Source organism: Bipolaris sorokiniana, assembly GCF_000338995.1.
Source record: "Bipolaris sorokiniana ND90Pr unplaced genomic scaffold COCSAscaffold_4, whole genome shotgun sequence".
Classification (NCBI taxonomy): domain Eukaryota; kingdom Fungi; phylum Ascomycota; class Dothideomycetes; order Pleosporales; family Pleosporaceae; genus Bipolaris; species Bipolaris sorokiniana.
This window is the reverse complement of record NW_006911898.1, coordinates 1375673-1394697: the sequence shown is the minus strand read 5'-3', so window position 1 is coordinate 1394697 and position 19025 is coordinate 1375673. Positions and strand designations below refer to the sequence as shown.

Below are 19025 nucleotides of genomic sequence, written 5' to 3'. Positions count from 1 at the left end.
CCCCAATGGGAGTCATCATTGAGGGATTTAGACCACAGGACTGGGCTCCAAAGAGACCACATCTATTCTATGTTTAGCTCCCTAGCTTAGTAGCACCCGTATTTCACCACTAGTACGAGGGAATAAATTCCTCAATCTGAGTTCATGCTCCTCATCTTTATCTTCGTCCTCATCCATCAACTCATCCGCAGCTATTATCTTGTCCTCGACTAATTCAAAATCCTCACAGAACTTACCAGCAGCCTCTTCGGTGATATCTTGTATCATCTTTCTATTGCGTAGCTGCTTGATGTTCTCTGCTGCGTCGATAAGGGCAGATGGTAGGAACTCATCCAGCTGTTGACTGGCAGAGACCAGTGCATCTGGTTTGAATGCTTCCAACTGGGGTACTGTCTTGAGGCTTTCAGCAGAGTCGCTGATTGGTGCAAGCGCTTCAAGCAGAGTAACTAGACCAGACTCATTGACCAAGTATTGATGTTGGTAGTCTGTTAGTTTGGCTACAGTCTCATGGATTGTGTCTTCTATGTCGCTGACTCGCTCCTTAGTGAAGGCGTATTGCGAGAGAACTTCTTTAGCCGCAAACAAGCAGTTGGCGGCGAAGATGGAGTTATCAGGCTCTTTCATGCCTTTCTGTAGGTTCTCGCAACTGCTCAAGAAAGGATCGAGAGCTTCTGATAGTACAGCCTGGAAGCCCTGGCCATCATCATCCGTTGCAGCGAGTGATGTATCGTAACTTTTTGCAAGTACTTTGAGTATCTGCAATGCCTCTTCCAGGAATTCAGGAGGAGAGAGATCTGCTGGCGCCACAGCAAGATCACTTTGTACGTTAGCGACGTAGTCTCTCATGTTTGCGCGGAACTGCCGCATCGCAGAAGCTTCTAATGTGTCAAAGACATCCAGAACTTCCGAATCGGCCCCAAGCAGCTTTGCAAACGTTCCCTTGTAGAAGCCAATCAGATTGGCAATTTTGTATGCCAAGGTCGCATCGTCATGACTTTGGATGACTTGTTCTGTTCGCTGTCTCAACAAACGAGCTACACCTGCAAGATCGCGGCTGACGAGTTGATTAAGAGCCTTTCGCCCGTCAAACACCTCGGCATCTTGGTCACCTCTTAGCCAGGGCTCACTTTCCAAGCCAGCCTGGATGGAACGCTTGATTTCCTCACCATCTGAAATGAAAAGGTTTTCGAGTGCTTCTCTTTCTGATACTGTCGTAGAGTGGGCCCAGGCAAGCATATCTCCCACATAGCGCAGCGGATCGTGAGCGTAAAACTCGATGGGCTTGGTGGCTATGTGGTTTTCTGATGTCGAACCGGTCAATGCTGCATGGAAGGCGTCTGACAGAATCGACTCGCGAGCTTCAGCAAACGAGTCAAGACAGCTTTGGAACAGGGCAGGTCGTTCAGCCAGTACACGCAGAGATCGCCGGACCGATGCGCTGATCTGTGGGTTTTCCAGATCTAGCGTTTTAAATTCGCGTTGGATCCACCGATAAAGCTTTTGGAATGCAGAGTTGAGTTGTTTGGAGCTTCTTTCTAGCACCTCTAGGCCCAGTCGCTGATCTTCAGTCCCGAGAAGTATCTGGCAGTCATGATGTATCTTTTTTACACGAGTCAAGATTTGGAAGAATTCCTCGTTGACGGGCTCCGCGGTAGAAGTCAATACAGTTACATCCTCCTCCGTGATGAGGAAATGAGCAGTGAATGCGTTGAGCACTTGCTGTTTGGATTCGACCTGTTTCTTCTGGCTTATGAGACTGGCGGCCTCTTCCAAGACAGGGTCAGTCTCTTTGTTTGCAGCCGCAATATGGCCACGCATATCAGCACAGTAGTTGTTCAGACTGCTGATGGCTGTTCCGATGCGCTTCAATTGCTGGAATCGTTTTAGCAGACTACTTTTGGTGCTTGTGTTCTGACATACATCGGCAACCTGGCCAAAGTCCTTGATGATCTCGCCATTGCACTGTATGACTTCTTTTTGCACATCAAGGCGAAGTTGACGACGCGTCTCCGCAGAGTTTTGTACTCCACGTGCATCTAGAGTTTCTAAGGCATCCCGAATCTCAAGATCTGCATAGGAAGCGGAGAGCACACTCGTGATGCGGCTGGCTAGCGCATTCGCACCCTTTGAAGCGGGTGTCCCCGACGGCGACGAGGGAGAAGCGCCATTCTGGGACGCTGGAGCACCGCGGTCGTGGAAATAGCTTGTCGTCATGAATGAATGGGTGTTGTGACCTTTGCCTAGAAAGGTGTCATGTTGGGCAAACCCAGGGCAGGTGCAGCCGAGCTTATCGATAGATAGATCGATAGGTACCAGCGCGGCGCGTCACCTGCATGAGTCCCATGTCGATGAGGCGCTCGACGATAGCCGCACTCATCGCCGCCCACTTGTATCCTGCTGATACAACCACTGACCAGACTTGCGTCAGAGTCCATGGATTCAGGACTCAACTTCTGGGGATCCCGCTTTTGGTCCTCTGACCCTACTCGCCCATAAAACGCACCCATCCAGCGCAGCACGGCCACGCGCCCCGCCCGTTGGCTCAGCGCAATACCGCACAACGACCATGATGGCCTCCAACCTACTATCCAGACTCCTCCCTTCTGCCTCAGACGACCTTTACGAAAACGAACCGCTGAACACCGCACACCATCGTGACTCTGTCTCGACTGGGGAGCAGCACGAGATGGACATAGACGAGGAGAACTTTGGTGCTCGCTTTGAAGAGCAGGACCTCGCTCACTTGCTTGAGGAAGCCTCCTCAAGCCAGATGACGACTGAGAGCCGCGCAGTCTCTCCAGATGCCAAACGTAACGCACCACCAGGCATCAACACAGCAAGTCGCATACCTGCATGGAGACAGCCTGCGCCAGCCCGCACTGCGCCTATCGACGATGATGACGACGTTCCACAGTCCCTGCTTCTCGAAGGCGGACATGGGCCAGCACCGGGTTCAAGTAAGCGCGGTGAAGGTCTACCCATGCCTGTACCAGGCCCGTCGACGCGACAGACACGGGCACAGTGGGATGCTACCCGCACACAGCAACGACTTCACGACGACGACAGAAGAGGGGCACCTTCACAGCCTTGGGGGCATACTAGTAGACCTGGACACTTCGCGGCAGATCCTCGGGAGAAAGCCTTGTGGCTGTGGGTAAATCAGACGGATCTGGATAACTATATGACTGAGGTCTATGAGTACTACGTTGGCTGTGGCATATACTCGATCCTTCTGAGGAAGGTCCTGACGCTTCTGCAAACAGCCTTCGTGGTGGGCTTCATGACATTTCTTGGATGGTGTATCGACTACTCCAAGTTTCCTGACAGCAACAAGATGAGCCAGGTCTTGGTGCCAAAATGTGCTGCAAGGTTAGTTCTTCTTTCTGATACCACAAAGTTTCAACTGACAGCAAATAGAATACATGGATTTTGGATACTGGCCCTCTGGCTTTTCGTCATATATTGGCTCTACTCATTCTATAACATGATCACAGACATACCTCGGCTGCGAGCTATGCACGATTTCTACCACTATTTACTTGATATTCCCGACTGCGACATTCAAACGATACAATGGCAGCAAGTCGTCACACGCATCATGGCGTTACGAGATTTGAACTTGACTACTGCTTCCAACCTGTCGCCAGAAACACGCAAGTTGCTCGACTCGAAAAGCAGGCAGCGGCTGGATGCTATTGATATCGCAGGCCGCCTGATGCGCCGTGACAACTACCTCATTGCCCTATTCAACAAGGAGATACTTGATGTCACGGTCCCCCTACCCTTCCTTGGCAACCGCTACATCTTCTCTGAGACTACCAAATGGCATGTTAACCTTGCCATCATGGACTTCGTCTTCAGCGGACCAAATGGCCAATTCAACTCAGACTTCCTCAAGGAACGCAACCGCCGGGAGCTCGTGAAGCGATTGAAGACGCGTTTCTTCTGGACTGGCATCATCAGTATTCTTTGCGCCCCCTTTGCCGTGGTTTTTGTACTGGCCTCGTACCTGTTCAAATACTTCACTGAATATCACAAGGACCCAGGCCAACTCAGTAATCGTGACTTCACGACTTTCGCCCAATGGAAATTCCGTGAATTCAACGAACTTCCTCATTACTTTGCCCGTCGCCGTAACATGGCCTATCCATACGCGAATCTCTACCTTGCCCAGTTTCCGAAAGACAAGACTGAGCAGCTATCATCATTCGTCGCATTCATTGCAGGTGCTTTCGCATTCGTCCTCGTATTATTTACCCTTCTCGGCTCCGAGTTGTTCCTCAACTTCGAAATTACACCTGGCAAGACAGCTATTTTCTGGATTGGTATCCTTACTACGGTGTACCGTGTCGCAAGGGGAAGCAGCCCTCAGGAAGATCAAGTGACAGATCCGGCCTACTACCTCAACCATGTCATTTACCACACCCGCTATGAACCTGAGTCGTGGCGTGATAGACTACACACCGACGAAGTCCGCGCTGAGTTCACCAAACTATACCAACCCAAAATCCTCATATTTGCCGAGGAGATTTTGAGCATGGTCGTCACCCCCTTCCTGCTCATCTTCAGACTACCAAAGTGCAGCGAGCGCATTGTCGACTTCTTCCGCGAATTTTCGATTGTCGTCGACGGCTTGGGTGTTACATGTTCCTATTCCATGTTTCCATCCACGAAGACAACCCGTAACGCCAACAACATCCCCGCCAATGGCACCGGCGCCCGCAGAGAGGACCCAGACCTCCGCGAAGACTACTTCATGGCCAAAGACAACAAGATGATGGCTTCCTACTACGGCTTCTTAGACACATACCAGAATTCCGGCCGCGGCTACAACAGTCGTCTACAAGGCCGCAGCAACTTCCATCCCCCACCACAATTCCCAAACACCTTTGGCACAATGTCTCAGACCGCTCAGCCAATAGAAATGGGTGCAAAAGCATCAAGTAGAAACCAACCCGGTCGCCAGAACCTCCAGCAAAGAACACCGAGACAGAAACCCATGGCAAGAGACGAGCCCATGACCTCTATGATGCTTGATCCGCACCACCAGCCTTCTTCGGCCTCGATCCTACGTGGCTCGCCTCACCAAGCGGGGGCGAACCGGTACCGTACACCTCTTCAACCAGTTTCCGACGCACCGGGTCCATCACACACTCGCATCGAGGAAGAAAGTATGCTCGGTGACTCGTGGCGAACAAGCCGGTTGGCGCAAGATGACGATGATGAAGAAGAGGCGGTTGCACCAGCGAACAATGGTGGAGGAGTCTTGCAGCTTTTGCAACAGTTTTCTAGAGCCCAAGCTGAAGGTCGGGGCGCGGGCGTTGGCGTTTAATCTTTCTTTTTTGGAGGGAGGTTGGATAACATCCGCATGGAGCGCCTGGGAATCACTGGGCGTTTATTCAAGTATCTTTCACTTGTTCCCACTCAATCCACAATTAGCATAGCAGTGTTGTTAATAGAAATAAATGGCACATTATTGCAAACATGTTCTCCTGTTCCACCGGTGACATTGAAGAATTAGACATAGATATCTGACATCGATGGCCCTTATCACCACAGCATTCCATGCAAATGTACTGGTTGGACTGGGCATGCAATTGACTAGTCTTCGTCGTACCATCACGTCCTCCTCATACTGCCATGTGGGAAGCGGACATTGTTGTATCATTTGTCATTGTCGGGCTGTTCCTGGTCGTTCTCTACAGTTACATGCCGCAGAGGCTCTCCCTCCAGCCTTCATCCATAACTGATGAAGAAAACAAATCACGCCGTAACCGAATTTCCATTGGACCCATGATCATCATGCACAGCAACCCATTTCGCTTAACTCAAAATCTAAGCAGATGCCTCGAAAGCGGTAGGGAAGCGGCGAATGTTGCTGGCGAGGTTGCCCTTGTTGCGGAGGAACTGAACGTAGGCACCGTCGATCTTGACCTTGCCCTCCTGGCGCTGCTGGACGTACTCCTCGCGCTTGAGAGGGGTGAAACCCCAGTTCTTGGAGACGATGATCTTCTGGCGACCAGGGAACTGAAGCCAGTTAGTTCCAAAACATCACTAATACATACTTTGCCCACATACCTTGTACTGGCAACGCCTCAGAGCCTCGAGAGCGATAGCGCGGTTAGAGTCCCTAGTCCTGACGGACATGAGGATCTGACCAATGTTGACACGAGCGACAAGACCGTTGGGCTTGCCGAAAGCACCACGCATACCCGTTTGCAATCTATCGGCACCAGCGCACGACAACATCTTGTTGATACGGACGACGTGGTAGGGGTGGACACGGACACGGAGATGGAAAGATTCCTTTCCTCCGCTCTTGACCATGTACTTGTTGGCGCAAATACGGGCGGCTTCGAGAGCCTCGGAAGACAGCTGCTCGTACTCGTTGGAGACCAAGTGGATGCAGAGAGGGAAGTCGTCTACGTTGGCCTTCTTGCGACCGAGGTCGAAGATGCGGATCTTGGCATCGGGTACACCACGGTTGAACCTGCTCTTGGGGTACTATAACCCAGTCAGCCTATTTTCCTCCTCTCTTTGTATCTCTAGTCTGACGTACGGGCTTGTTCTTGCAGTAGCGGTAGCAACGGGCGGGACGGCGGGCCATTGTGACGGTTCTTCCTGCTGTGAAATCAATGAGCGGATGTCCGGAGAGCGTCGAAAACGAGAAAGAGTGAGTGTGTGCGCAAACTGATAAAGATGTCAGTAAAACGTCTGCCAGGGAATACGATTGCGACAGCCGTACCTTACCCTTTATTTGAGTGTTAGTGGGGAGGTGTCGGAGGGCGAAGTCAAGGGAAGTCGTCAGTGGTGATTGCTAATCACAATATTGCGCAGCACACGCCAAGACCCGATTAAGCGAGCGCATTGATTTCCAAGCAGGTAAGCGCCACTCAAAGTGCAATCGTGGGGATCTGTGGCAACGGAATGCGAACATCATGTTATACGCGCCTATTCTGAAACAATACCATGTAGACAAGTGACATTGCATTCTGTTTCACCGCGCATACAAGATACACGAACATGTGCTCGTGAACATCATCTATTGCCTGCTCGAACTCGCGGACGGCTTGCGAGACGTAGTTCTGTCTCAATGACATAGTTAGAGCACGGACAGGCTAGGCATAATGAGTCACATTGCAAAGGGTAAGGTAAGAGGACGGCTCATGAATCTTTTGTCATTCATTGGATATCATCACGGGTCGAGCATACGCCACACCGTAGGTATCATGTCTAACTGATTTTTTCCCCACGTGCAGTACCACTCTAGTTCTCGGTGTTGGTGCTCAGGATGTCAGAGTCACCTATATACTGTCAGTGGATTGCGTCAATGTGAAGAAGCCGAACAAAAACATACCAGCGTCGAGGATGGACATGACGGAGCAACGGAAGAGCTTTCCGCAAGCAGTTCCAAGCTCAATCTTCAATCAAGTTAGCTGACAGCTCTCCATGGCCATAATCGGACCAATTCTCAGAGCCAGCCCTCGGAGATAAACCAGTACAACGAACCCCATTACTGTCCAATTCTGTCCTTATAATATAGGTCGAGAATATCTGAACTCATGTATAACGTATTCCGTTGTACAGGCATCTCGTCGTTAGGCAATGAGAGAGGGTGGAATATATACGTACGTTGTTTCCGGAGAAGTGGTGGACAGAGGTCTTGGAAAGCATAGCGTAGTCTAAAGTCGTGTTAGCCATGTCTTTTTGGAATCACGAAAACCAATTTACTTACACTCGAGCTCAGACTTCCTCAGAGGAGGAGTGTTGCCAGCAATGATGACGAGCTTGGCCTTGCCAGTGCGGAGGCTCTTGAGGGTGGACTTGTAGCCGAGGGTGACCTTACCGGACTTCATCACAAGCGCAAGGCGCGAGTTGATGGAGTCGGCGGTTCTCTTGTTCTTCTTGGGGGCCATCGTTGCACGTAGGAAGTTGTCTGGGAAATTCCTAAGGGTGGTTGTTGTGCTCCGGTCGTGAGTTGTGGAAGTTTGCCAGGTGGTGCGCTCACAAAATTCTGTGGGCAAAACGACGCCAAGATTTGCACTAAGCTCCATAGAATGATGACTAAGCGGTCACATCCTCGAGCATGTCGTTTTGGAACTAATCGTTCAAATCTTAAGTTCGGCAGGTAATTTCACTTTGATGCTGATGCAGACTGTCGGATTTGAAGTAGACAGGCAGAACAGCAGTGAAATACACGCGATACGTTCGCAAAACCTACCACAATACTTAGTATTAGTTATGCACAGCATATCTATTGAGGACCTAGTATTTGGACATTGAGCACCGAGCCAATACAAAAAGTCAAAATATTTTGCTCACAAAACGCTACTTATATGGTATCATTGCACTCTAGTCCAACGTTACATAACAACAGCCATGAATTCATCACCATGTGCCACCCGTCAGATTTTACCAAAATACATCAGCAGTCTTGTCTATGCTGCTGCTCTTTGCGTCTGTCTTCCTCCCCGAGTTGGAGCTGAGACGGCACCAGGTCGATTAAGAGTGTATTTGGCAAAGGCTCTTGCCAAGGCCTTCTTCGCGCTGACCTTCTGCGAGCCAACAAAAGAGTCGACCGCAACAGCAATAGCACGATCAATATCTACTGATGAACAATAGTCGGATAAACGCATCTTGCAGAAGGATTCTGCGATACGCAATATAGCCTCAAGATGACGAACCTGACGACATTAGTGGATGGTATGATAATTTAGAAGCATTCAACTTACAGTGATTGGGTAGGCTCCCGTTGCCATGGACTCTCGACGCATGTCTGCAAAGAGACGCGCAATCTTATCTTGCTCAATCTGGTAGAGCTTGGGCCTGCACCTCTCCCGAGCATAAAGAATGTACTTCCTCAAAAGCTCCTGTGGAATCTCGCCCTCCTTCACTGGAGCGTCTCCGTCGACTTCCATCTGGTCATCACCATTTTGTGACGCCTTGGCCTTGTCGGAGTAACCGTACGTTGAGTTAACAAGGGGGTGTGCTCGACCATGGGAGTTCACCACGAACTTGGCAAGGCGCTCGTCTTCCGCTGGATCGACGGTGTCACGCACAACGCACAGAATGTCAAATCGAGACAGGATAGGTTCTGTGAGCTCCACATTCTGCGAGAAGGGAATTGTGGAATTGTAGCGTCCACCAATGGGATTGGCAGCGGCTACAATTGAACAACGTGCTTGAAGTGTCGTGACGATACCAGCCTTCGAGATAGAAATGGTCTGCTGCTCCATAGCTTCGTGGATAGAAGTACGATCTTGGTCGTTCATCTTGTCAAACTCATCGATCAGACATGTACCTTTGTCTGCAAGCACTAGAGCGCCTCCCTCCAAAGTCCATTCGCTCGTCATAGGATCACGACGCACCGAAGCTGTGAGACCAACCGCAGAGGCACCCTGACCGGTTGCGAAGACTGCACGATGGGCGGTCTTCTCAACGTACTTCAAGATCTGGGATTTGGCGGTACCGGGATCTCCAAGAAGAAGCACGTTGATATCACCACGGATCGAGTGTCGGCCCGGTGCCTCCTTGCTGACACCTCCAAAGAGTGAGAGCGCCACAGCGGTTTTGATGTCAGTATGCCCATATATGCTTGGCGCAATGGAGCTGATAATCTTGTCGACAATACGTGGGTCTTTGGACAGTCTTCGAATCTCCTTCTCGTCATCTTCAGTCAAGCGGAAGCCTGCCAGCTGGTCGTGAGACTTGACAATGTAGTTTGCTTCGAGAATGGTAGCAAAGACAGGGAACCCGTTCTTGTTATTCAAAGCGGCATCGTAGTTGTTGCGGTAGATACCTGTGACCTCTATCTCCTCGCCAGGCTTTGCAGAGTCAATCAAGTCCCAAAGCAGAATAACCTCGCGGTGTCGCGGCAGACGACCAGCTGGAACAGTTCCAGGGGACTCTTGTAAAGTGAGCTTCTGGTAGTTGCGATAGACGGTACGCTCAGAGTTGACTGTGAAAGGACCACGCGATTGGCAGTTCTGACAGAAGGAGATCTTAACCTCGACATTGGAGTCCTGGTGGAAGGGTCCAAGTGTGACACCGCATTTGGTGCAGTCGAACTTGACATATTTCAGTTGCGGGAAAACTCCGCTTCGACGAGTAACTACTCCGCTGACACGGACAAGGCTGTTGAGATGTGACTGACGAAGCTGGCGGAGAGTGTACTGTACAGGTACGTCGGTGATACGAACATGGATCTCAGAGTGGATGCGTTCGTAGTCTGGGTAGTGAAGGAGAGTCACTTCCATAGCAACCTGGTCGAATATCTTGAGCATTTCAGTTGGCGTGTTCGCAAGCCAGTAGGCTAGCGTGGCCTTCTGCTCTGCCAGATGGTCGAAAGACACTTCGAGGGACTCAGCGTTGACCTCACCCAATGTTCGAATGCGGGATCCGTAAACCGAGTGGCCATGCTCATCCGTGTACTCGGTCAAGAAAGACTTGAACTCTCGCGCAATCGTCCTGGCAACCTGTGGTTGGGCAACCCAATCGGTCAACGTATTAGCTTTGACGTCGGTGAGCGCTTCAAGCGTCAATTCCTCGTTCATGATGTCGTCAGTCATATCCATATCGTCTTCTTCATCGTAGCGGTGTCTCCGAACACGGCGGCGTCCCATTAGACCTGCTAGGCCATCTTGCTCATCGTCATCTGGCAAAAAGGCAGCGGGCATACGGCGTCTTGCCTCCCTGTCACGAGCGTTCAGGCTTGCATCAAGTTTCCGCCTCTCTGCAAGACTGAGCTCTTCGTATTCGCCTTCATCGTCTATCCCCTGGCCCTCATAGGCATCGTTTTCACGGGCTGCATAGTCATTCTCGAAGTCGTCGGCAAACAGATCGATTCCCTCGGCCTCTTCTGCATCCTCTTCTAGGTCGTCAACATCGCGGATGATGTCATCCTCGTCAAGCATATCCGCATCATCGTCATTAGGCAGCATGGGAGGGGATGAGGCCATGGCTGTGAGTTATTAGGTGTTTGTTGTGTCCTTTGTTTGCACCGAACTTACGACTGGACGGCGGATGCACAGCTGAGGAGGGGAGGTCTTCATCGTCCCTCGCACGCTTATTGCTTCTGCTGGCAGGCCCAGCGCCTCGATTTGCGGATGACATGTTAGAGCGAAGGGGTGGGGGTGGTGGTGAGCTGAGTCTTTGTTAGTATTGTGGCATTGGCGGTAAAGAGGGGCTAAAGGTTGGCGCTCGGTGTCTGAGTCGTGCGTGTTTGGGATGCGTACCTCATGTTGACTCAATTAACAATCCTCACATGGAGTACTGGACTGTCGTATAGTAATTGGGGGTAGCAGTGCGGGGCTGCAGGTGGGAAAGGAGTAGGAGAGGATCAAGCAACACGACCGCGTCGCGCTTTCCTTTTCCACGCGTAAAGTGGTTTGACCGTAGCCAATCAGCGGCCACGCGCATCTTGTGCCGTCGATAGGCCTCACGATCCTCCACAACTTGCAATCCCAACAAGTCAGCTTTCGGGCTTTTCAAGCGCTTTGGCGTAGACTCAACTCTCCAGCGCCTATTCGGACATACTAGAAAAGCAGTCACCAGTGAGATATTCTGTGATCATGGCCAATTCGCAGTCCACAAGCATGTCTTCCAAGCCACGCTCTAGCAGCATGTCACAAGCATCCGAAAGTTCCCAGACAGCAGCAGAGTATGTTTTCGTGAGAAGATTACGGCACAAGTCGCTGATTGTGTTCGAATAGCTTCATCAAAGAGCAGCTTAGCCTCGAGGCAGAAGCACGCGAGGCCCTTCCATATGTGAGCAACCACATACCAAATCACCTGCGCACCTGCTGATGCCTAATAGCAATTCGATACTTGCACGCGCGACCTTGGTCCTCTAAGACAAAGCCTTTATGCATGTCTCACTTGCAATCCCGCGCCCGCCTCGTCCGCTCAGCAGTACACACCAGCAGGCGTCTGCTATTCATGCTCTATTTCCTGCCATGGTGAACACACTCTCGTTGAACTATTCAACAAGCGCAACTTCATATGCGATTGCGGCACTACGAGGATACCGGATATGACCCCTTGTACGCTTCGCATCAATGCGAAGACTGGGCTGAAAGGCGAGGTGACGGGAGAAGAGCCCGCGAAAACCAACAAATACAATCACAACTTTCAAAACAAATTCTGCGGCTGCGGTCAAGAATACGATGCTCATGAAGAGAAGGGCACAATGTTCCAATGCCTTGGGCTTGGAAGCTGCAACGAGGGTGGCTGTGGTGAGGATTGGTGGCATCCCGAGTGTTTAGTTGGCTTCACTCGAGAGGAGTACAGCAAAATGATTGAAAAGCCCGAAACTGGATTGAAGAGCAGTACAAAGGAAGCCATGGACGTCGACAAGGCTGCGGAGGGAGATAACAAGGCGAACGGGAATACGGCAGAGACGGTGCCATTGAACAACACAGCTATTGCCGATGCAGTCACAAACAGTAATGGTGTCGATGGGAACGATATTGCAGCAGCTGGTGGCGAAGACGAAGAAGAAGACGAAGACCCGCCCCTGCCTCCAGGATTTCCCGAAGAAGACGACTTTGACCACTTTCTCTGCTACAAGTGCGTCGCCGCAAACCCATGGATCAAGAAATATGCGGGCTCAACCGGGTTCCTGCCACCAGTATACTACGACAAAGCCATTGCGCTTTCACACTCAGGGAAGGTCACTGTCGCCGCCCCAGAGAATGACAGCAAGAAACGCAAAGCATCCGATGAAGACGAAGAAGAGCAGCAGACTCCCTCGAACCTAGCAGCTCCTGCACCAGCTAAGCGCCAAAAGTCTGAAGACCCAAGTGGTACCCTCTCCAGTATCCCCGAGGACCCTCCCACCCTCCCTACACCACCCAAGAAACCCGAAGCACCAAAACATGCATCTCTGCCCGCCTTACCCGAACCCGCCCTGACAACCGCCTTCTCCCTCTTCCTCAAACCTGACTTCCGCGACCACCTCTGCCACTGCGACACCTGCTACCCGCAGATAAAACTGCACACCCAACTGCTCGAGGAAGAAGACACCTACGAGCCCCCCGTCTCAGAAGACGGGGAACAAGGTGCGCAATCCGTCGGCACAGGCAGTATCCTGGACCGCGGCGAAGCCGCCTTCAACAACATGGACCGTGTTCGCGCCATCCAGGGCGCAATGGCGTATGCGCATATTAGAGACAAGGTTTCTGCGTTCCTAAAGCCGTTTGCGGAGTCGGGTCAGGCGGTTGGAGCGGAGGACGTCAAGGCGTATTTTGAGAAGCTGAGGGGTGATGCACAGGGGATTGAGGATGCGGCGGGGGGTGCGAAGGCGAGCCGCGATAATGAGGATGGAGGGGCAGGTGGGGATGGTGGGAAGGAGCAGAGTGGGTATTGAGATTGGGATGGTGGGAATGGAAAGGCGAGGATTGCAGTGAGGATTTGGAATGTTGCACGCTTGAGTGGACGATGGACAATTGAAACAAGTAAATTGGAACTACAATAATCAAATAATTCGAAATGGTCGACTTGCGACTTGTAACAAAAATGCAGTATTCAATAGATACAATAAATAACTCTCCTTTCCGCAAAACTAGGGGTATCAAATCAATCTACATTTTCCTCTCCCCTCAATTACTTTTCTCAGACAAAATATATTTACTACCTCACTACGCCGTAGCCGTCACAGTGATGGTCTCCTTAACCGTCTCCTTCTCTGTCGTCGTAGCCGTTACGGTAAAGATCTGGCTTGGTGGAATGGGCGTGATGATGAGGGGCCCTTCTGATGTTGTCGAAGACGAAGACGGGGAAGAAGGTGTCGGTTCAGGTGCTGGTGGCGGTAGTAGCGATGATGCAGATGGGGTGGTTGTGGGTGTGGCATCTGGTGTTGATGCGGGGGCTTCTGGAGAAGATGGAGATGGTGGGGGGGATGGTTCCTGTGAGGGTTCCAGGGTAGAGGTGGTGGATGTAGATGGTTGTGCTGAGGGTTCCGGAGTGGGAGTGGTGGATGGAGATGGCTGCGCTGGAGGCTCTACAGGGGGTGTCGAGGAGGAAGCTGGCTGTGCTGATGTTGAGCTTTCTGGCGAGGGGGGAGAGGAGCTGCTAGGGGCTGCAGGTGGTGTTGGCGCTGCTGACGCCGAAGTTGCTTCAGACGCAGAAGAGGCGTTTGAGGAGCTGGGTACTACTGGCTCGGGTACCGCAGACGTGGCTGGTACTTGGGGTGCCTCGCTGGGCGCCAGCGTGGCCATGACTGTGGTGAACGACGTGACGATTACTACTGGTGGAACTTGTAAAGACTCCGACGGTACAGCCAGAGCCGCTGAGCTGGCAACAGGTGGCACTGCCTCCTGATCTTCACTGCAGCTCGTCATAGCCGGAGTAGGCGTAGCTGACCCTGACACTGGCTCTTCAGGTGCGGTGATAGCCGCATCGGGTGACGGGGCAGAAACATATACAGTAGTGAGTGATGTGACCATGATACGTGATGTCACGTCCGCCAAGTCACCTGCAGATCTCGAGGACGATACTACAGGTGAACCACTAGAAACACTAGATACTGCTACGGATGACGCAACAGTAGTCGGGCTAGAACTACTGTTCGAGGATGGTTGGCTTGGAGCTGCTGATCCAGGATGTTGAAAACCAGGCATTCCTCCAGAGGTAGGCGCTGGTGCTTCGCTAGGAGGAGTGATTGAGGCTAGGGAAGCCGAAGACGCTTGCTCTATGGGCGAGTATGTGAATTTGGGGTATTCACGACTAGTAATGCTAGCTGTACTGTTTTCAACAACTTTGACAGAGCTTGACAGTGCTGACAAGGCATTAGAAGAGAGAGTGGGTGTTGGACTGCTCTCGACTGGTACTTGTTTCAGACCCGGCGTAGTGGTGGATGTGGGTATCGCACTGGATGACTTTTCTGTAGTAGGTTTTTGTGTAGGTGTGATGAAGGATGTGGATAAGACAGTTTCTGGATCTTGTGTCGCCAGTGGCTCGCCATCAGGATTCACAAACGTGATGCCTGGCGCTATCGATGTGAATATTGTTGGCTGAATAGGTTCTACTACCAGAGCAGTGTCTAGTTGTGCGATGGCCTTTTCAGATGTTGAAGGAATTATGGATGAAGTGTTGAAGTATCCAGTAAACCTGGAGTTGTTTAGTGAGTGATTTTGCTAGGGTGGCTGGAAACGAGTGTCTTACTGGCGCCTCTGGTGGTTCCTTGGGACCGGCCCACCAACAACACATGTTGAACAAGCTGCCAGCAGCAGGAGTTTGGAAAATATGGCCATTTTGAAGGCTTGCTACGATTAGGGTACCAGGAAGAAAGAAAAACCAACGGTGCGATACCAGCGCTTGGGAACAGATTAGTTAAAACGATTGACAGACTGGATGAAAAGATTGAGGAAAAGTGGACAGTGATATGAAACGACCGACAAGACAGAACTAACGAAAAGGAAATAAAGCACGGAAGGAAACAGGAAACAACAAGTCTCAGCTAAAGACAACCTAGACGTTCAGATTGCTATCGTGAGGGCATCACGGCATCTGGGTTGCCAGCAGTTTTGAAGCTGCATTAGCCGCCTTGAGCACGGTTTGAGCGCGGTTTGACCAGACAATGGCACAAAGAGCGGTATTGGCCCAGCATTGTCGCAGCAGCGAGTAATTTAGAGAGGTTGGTCAAGCCCCAGTGGAAAGTACGGTAAGTATGCAAAGAGTGGCTGTGGAGCACTGATGCGCTGGGTTGACGTTTCACCGCTGGACCAATGAAACGGCGACAGGGCATAGTACAGCGACAACGGCCAGGCGCTTCGCCGGAACAGTCTGGCCCCTCGATGCACACGACTGGCTCCGCTGCAAATAGCATCTGGGGTATGAGGCTCGTCGGCGCTATCCGACACCGTACCTGTGCCTGGCTTGTCGTGCGGCCGGTGCCCATGTCCTTGGGGGAAAGGCCAGCGTGAGCGGGTCTTTTTGCATTGACAATGTGTCGCGGCATGGCTAGACCGCGTGCAGGGCGCATGGAGTGGTTTGCGAAGTCATCATGACGAGGACCATGGACATGGTCGGTACCCAATTGTCAGTTACAGTCGTATGGGATCGATCGAATAGTGGATGACGGGGTTGGGTGATGGGCGGACTGCACGTGCCGCTTGTTCTTCCGCCCCGGCGGTGACAGGTTGACGAGGCAACGGACCAAAAGCGACTAGAGAGACGAGAAACGCGATGCGCGTGAGTGGGCCCTTTGAACAACGCAGACCTGCAGCGTCACGTAACGGTAGGCCCGGCATTCTCTTCTCTGTAGATTTAGGCTTGTTGTTTTCCGTCATCCTTCACCAACCATTGTCGTCGCCGGGCCACCACCATGAGCGTACGCGTTGTCGCGAGGATACGTCCTCTTCTGAAACAAGAGCTCGATAAGGATACCATTGTCACGGCCGAGAAGCTCGAGGGCGAGACCACCCCGGCCGTTGTGCGCATACCGAGTCCCAAGAACGAGGCCGAGTCTTTCAGCTTCCAATTCAGCTCCGTCTACGAGCAGGACGCGACGCAGCAGCAGCTGTTTGATGCTGAAAGTGAGTATCCATCGAGCAACAGGGCGCCGTGGCCAGCATTGACCTTTAGCTAGTCGCCCCAACGGTAAAGCACCTCTTCGGTGGATTTGATCTGTCCATCTTCGCCCATGGCTGCACGGGTACGGGCAAGACCCATACGATGCGCGGAGGCAAGTCGCTGGCCGACAGGGGTGTCATTCCGCGTCTTCTGAGCGCCATATTCCGACGATGCAAGAAGATCGAAAAGGACTCGGCCGGAACCAACCAGGTAGAGGTCGCGCTAGAGTACTTTGAGATCTACTGTGATCGCGTGTACGACTTGTTCGAGCCACCAGAGAAGCGAACGCCCTCGGGTCTGCCCATTAGGGACAATCGCGGAAAGACAGTTGTCGTGGGCCTGACTGAGAAGCCATGTACGACACTCAAGGAGTTTGAACAACTCTATGACCAGGCCAATCTCAACAGGTCCACATCCGCCACAAAGGTAATCAATCTGCTCGCACGCGTCTGGGTAGAGCGCCGCTAACCGTCCTACAGCTCAATGCGCATTCATCGCGTTCTCACGCGGTTCTGTGTGTCAAGATTACCCAGACTACTGGAAACACTGTTCGCGTCAGCCGCGCATCATGTATTGACCTTGCAGGATCAGAAGACAACCGCAGGACAGAAAACAACAAGGAGCGCCTGATTGAGAGCTCGGCCATTAACAAATCACTCTTCGTGCTGGCGCAATGTGTCGAGGCTATGAACAAGAAGGCTAGCAGGATACCCTACCGCGAGTCGAAGATGACCAGGATCCTGTCTCTGGGTCAGAACAAAGGCTTGACCGTCATGATTCTGAACCTTGCACCCACTCGCGCTTATCATCAGGACACTATCAGTTCGTTGAACTTTGCCAGTCGCACAAAGAAGATTGAAGTCGCAGAGGTGGAGAATGACCCAATGTACAAGATCGCAGTTAAGCCTTTGGCGACAACTAGCAACGTTGGCGGACCAGCCATGGCACGCCAACCGCTCCGATCATTGGTAGCTGCTACCAACACCACAGTCGCAGAGTCCGACAAGCAGAAGAAAGGAGAAAAGCCTACAAAGGCCTTCTCTGTGTATTCTGATTCCCGAAAGGCTGCTCCTCGTGTTTCTAACACTACACAGAATCAGGGTATCCGACGAGCGGAAGCTCCTAAGCGTGCAGCTGAGCCCAGCAACACATTTGCGTCCCGGCCAACCAAGACCTTCCGCGCAGCGGACAATGCTTTGCGGATACGACCGAATGAGCTAGCACTAACCAAGGAGACAATCGAAGCTCTCATCGCTCAAAAGGTTGACGAGAGGCTTGCGGAGAAGGCATTGCAAGACGCTACCAATTCTGCCCCAGCGCTATCAGCCGAATTGCAGAAACGGTTGGACGAACTTGAGCAACGTCTCGAAGTCAAAGAGGAGGATGGAAAGTCACAAGGCTTGCAGTTCTTGTTGATGGCGAAGCAACACCACATCCGCGGTGAGGATGCAAGTGCACTGAGAATGTACCATCTTGCACAACCTTACTTCCCAGACAACACCAAGCTAGAAGCCAAGATGAAGAAGCTGGAAGAGAAGATTCGCGCAAAGAGGGAAGAGACTCAAAGGCACGCCTCCATGCCCATCAGCCTACCCTCCCATCCATCCCCCGCCCGCGTCTCAAACCTCATGGCCCCCCTGAAAGCAGGAAAGTCAATCCCCAAGCCAAAAATGGTCTACCGCGATGAACCCGAAGAAGACCAAGACGACGAAGAATTCGCCCCTGCCCCACCCTCCGACCACGACTCAGACTCCGACGCCTCCGACGACAGCTTCCAGTACAAAACCAAAGCCCCAGCCCGCAAGCCCAAGACGACCACTAGGAAACTCCCCGTCTTCCGTGACACCGTCACCTCTGCTTCCACTTCTGCTTCTGCCTCGACTGATTCCGCTCCCCGCTCCAAACTCCCTGTCATCCACACACCCCGGACGTCCCACCTCCTCAAGATTATCAACTCTCGCGACGTAAACCAGATCAAGGGACTAAAGGGCGTAGGCTCAAAGAAAGCGGATAACATCGTGAATTGCCTTGTTGAAATGGATGACGCTGAAATCTTGGATCTCGAGTCGTTGGCTATGCTCAAGGGTGTTGGTGGTAAGACGGTGGATAATATGAGACTTGGATTGAAGCTTGATGCTGGGTATGACTTTTAGAGTGTCTTGTGGGTAAGTATTCTTGCTTCGTCGTTTGTTTGTTGCCATCTTTTGAGAGCTTGCATTTTCTTGCTACTCATCCTTTTTTTTTAATTCGCTCCATAGCATGGTGCCCTGGCGTTCCTTTTTTTTTCTACTACAGTGGCTTGTTTGGCCATCAAAAAGGGTTCCCACTAGTAAGTTGCATTTGTAGTGGTGTTTGGGTTTTTGGGTATGGCAGCGTAGATCTGCCCCCTTTTTTTGCATAGATAGATGTGTACCTCGTGTAGAGGTCTGATAATCAAATCGTTTTACTGATCA

General features: G+C 51.7%; 8 protein-coding genes across 8 annotated transcripts; 3 read left to right on the top strand and 5 right to left on the bottom strand.

Annotated features, from left to right (window-relative positions):
• Window positions 1-81: 81 nt before the first annotated feature.
• Window positions 82-2377, bottom strand: COCSADRAFT_179802 (uncharacterized protein; the record flags this gene model as incomplete). The annotated part of the gene is made up of 3 exons (XM_007699826.1): window positions 82-1872; window positions 1921-2240; window positions 2314-2377. 3 exons carry the CDS (start codon window positions 2375-2377, stop codon window positions 82-84), a joined length of 2175 nt encoding a protein of 724 aa, XP_007698016.1.
• Window positions 2378-2569: 192 nt separating this feature from the next.
• On the top strand, window positions 2570-5332 carry COCSADRAFT_169464 (uncharacterized protein; the record flags this gene model as incomplete). Its single annotated transcript, XM_007699825.1, has 2 exons — window positions 2570-3369; window positions 3418-5332. 2 exons carry the CDS (start codon window positions 2570-2572, stop codon window positions 5330-5332), a joined length of 2715 nt encoding a protein of 904 aa, XP_007698015.1.
• A 503-nt stretch (window positions 5333-5835) lies between these two features.
• Window positions 5836-6607, bottom strand: COCSADRAFT_158641 (uncharacterized protein; the record flags this gene model as incomplete). The annotated part of the gene is made up of 3 exons (XM_007699824.1): window positions 5836-6027; window positions 6079-6504; window positions 6560-6607. 3 exons carry the CDS (start codon window positions 6605-6607, stop codon window positions 5836-5838), a joined length of 666 nt encoding a protein of 221 aa, XP_007698014.1.
• Window positions 6608-7177: 570 nt separating this feature from the next.
• COCSADRAFT_138266 (uncharacterized protein) lies at window positions 7178-8006 on the bottom strand. Its single transcript, XM_007699823.1, has 4 exons — window positions 7736-8006; window positions 7633-7682; window positions 7358-7421; window positions 7178-7304 (listed from the first exon to the last, which is right to left on the bottom strand). The coding sequence occupies exons 1-4, from the start codon at window positions 7914-7916 to the stop codon at window positions 7267-7269; spliced, it is 333 nt and encodes a 110-aa protein (XP_007698013.1). The 5' UTR covers window positions 7917-8006; the 3' UTR covers window positions 7178-7266.
• A 432-nt stretch (window positions 8007-8438) lies between these two features.
• COCSADRAFT_84346 (uncharacterized protein) lies at window positions 8439-11112 on the bottom strand (the record flags this gene model as incomplete). The annotated part of the gene is made up of 3 exons (XM_007699822.1): window positions 8439-8684; window positions 8733-10960; window positions 11010-11112. The coding sequence occupies 3 exons, from the start codon at window positions 11110-11112 to the stop codon at window positions 8439-8441; spliced, it is 2577 nt and encodes an 858-aa protein (XP_007698012.1).
• A 458-nt stretch (window positions 11113-11570) lies between these two features.
• Window positions 11571-13501, top strand: COCSADRAFT_353885 (uncharacterized protein; the record flags this gene model as incomplete). The annotated part of the gene is made up of 3 exons (XM_007699821.1): window positions 11571-11659; window positions 11712-11766; window positions 11816-13501. The coding sequence occupies 3 exons, from the start codon at window positions 11571-11573 to the stop codon at window positions 13364-13366; spliced, it is 1695 nt and encodes a 564-aa protein (XP_007698011.1). The 3' UTR covers window positions 13367-13501.
• Window positions 13502-15393, bottom strand: COCSADRAFT_299313 (uncharacterized protein). The gene is made up of 2 exons (XM_007699820.1): window positions 15163-15393; window positions 13502-15108 (listed from the first exon to the last, which is right to left on the bottom strand). Exons 1-2 carry the CDS (start codon window positions 15249-15251, stop codon window positions 13638-13640), a joined length of 1560 nt encoding a protein of 519 aa, XP_007698010.1. The 5' UTR covers window positions 15252-15393; the 3' UTR covers window positions 13502-13637.
• Window positions 15394-16217: 824 nt separating this feature from the next.
• COCSADRAFT_113063 (uncharacterized protein) lies at window positions 16218-19024 on the top strand. Its single transcript, XM_007699819.1, has 3 exons — window positions 16218-16535; window positions 16589-16998; window positions 17052-19024. The coding sequence occupies exons 1-3, from the start codon at window positions 16325-16327 to the stop codon at window positions 18723-18725; spliced, it is 2295 nt and encodes a 764-aa protein (XP_007698009.1). The 5' UTR covers window positions 16218-16324; the 3' UTR covers window positions 18726-19024.
• Window position 19025: the final 1 nt, after the last annotated feature.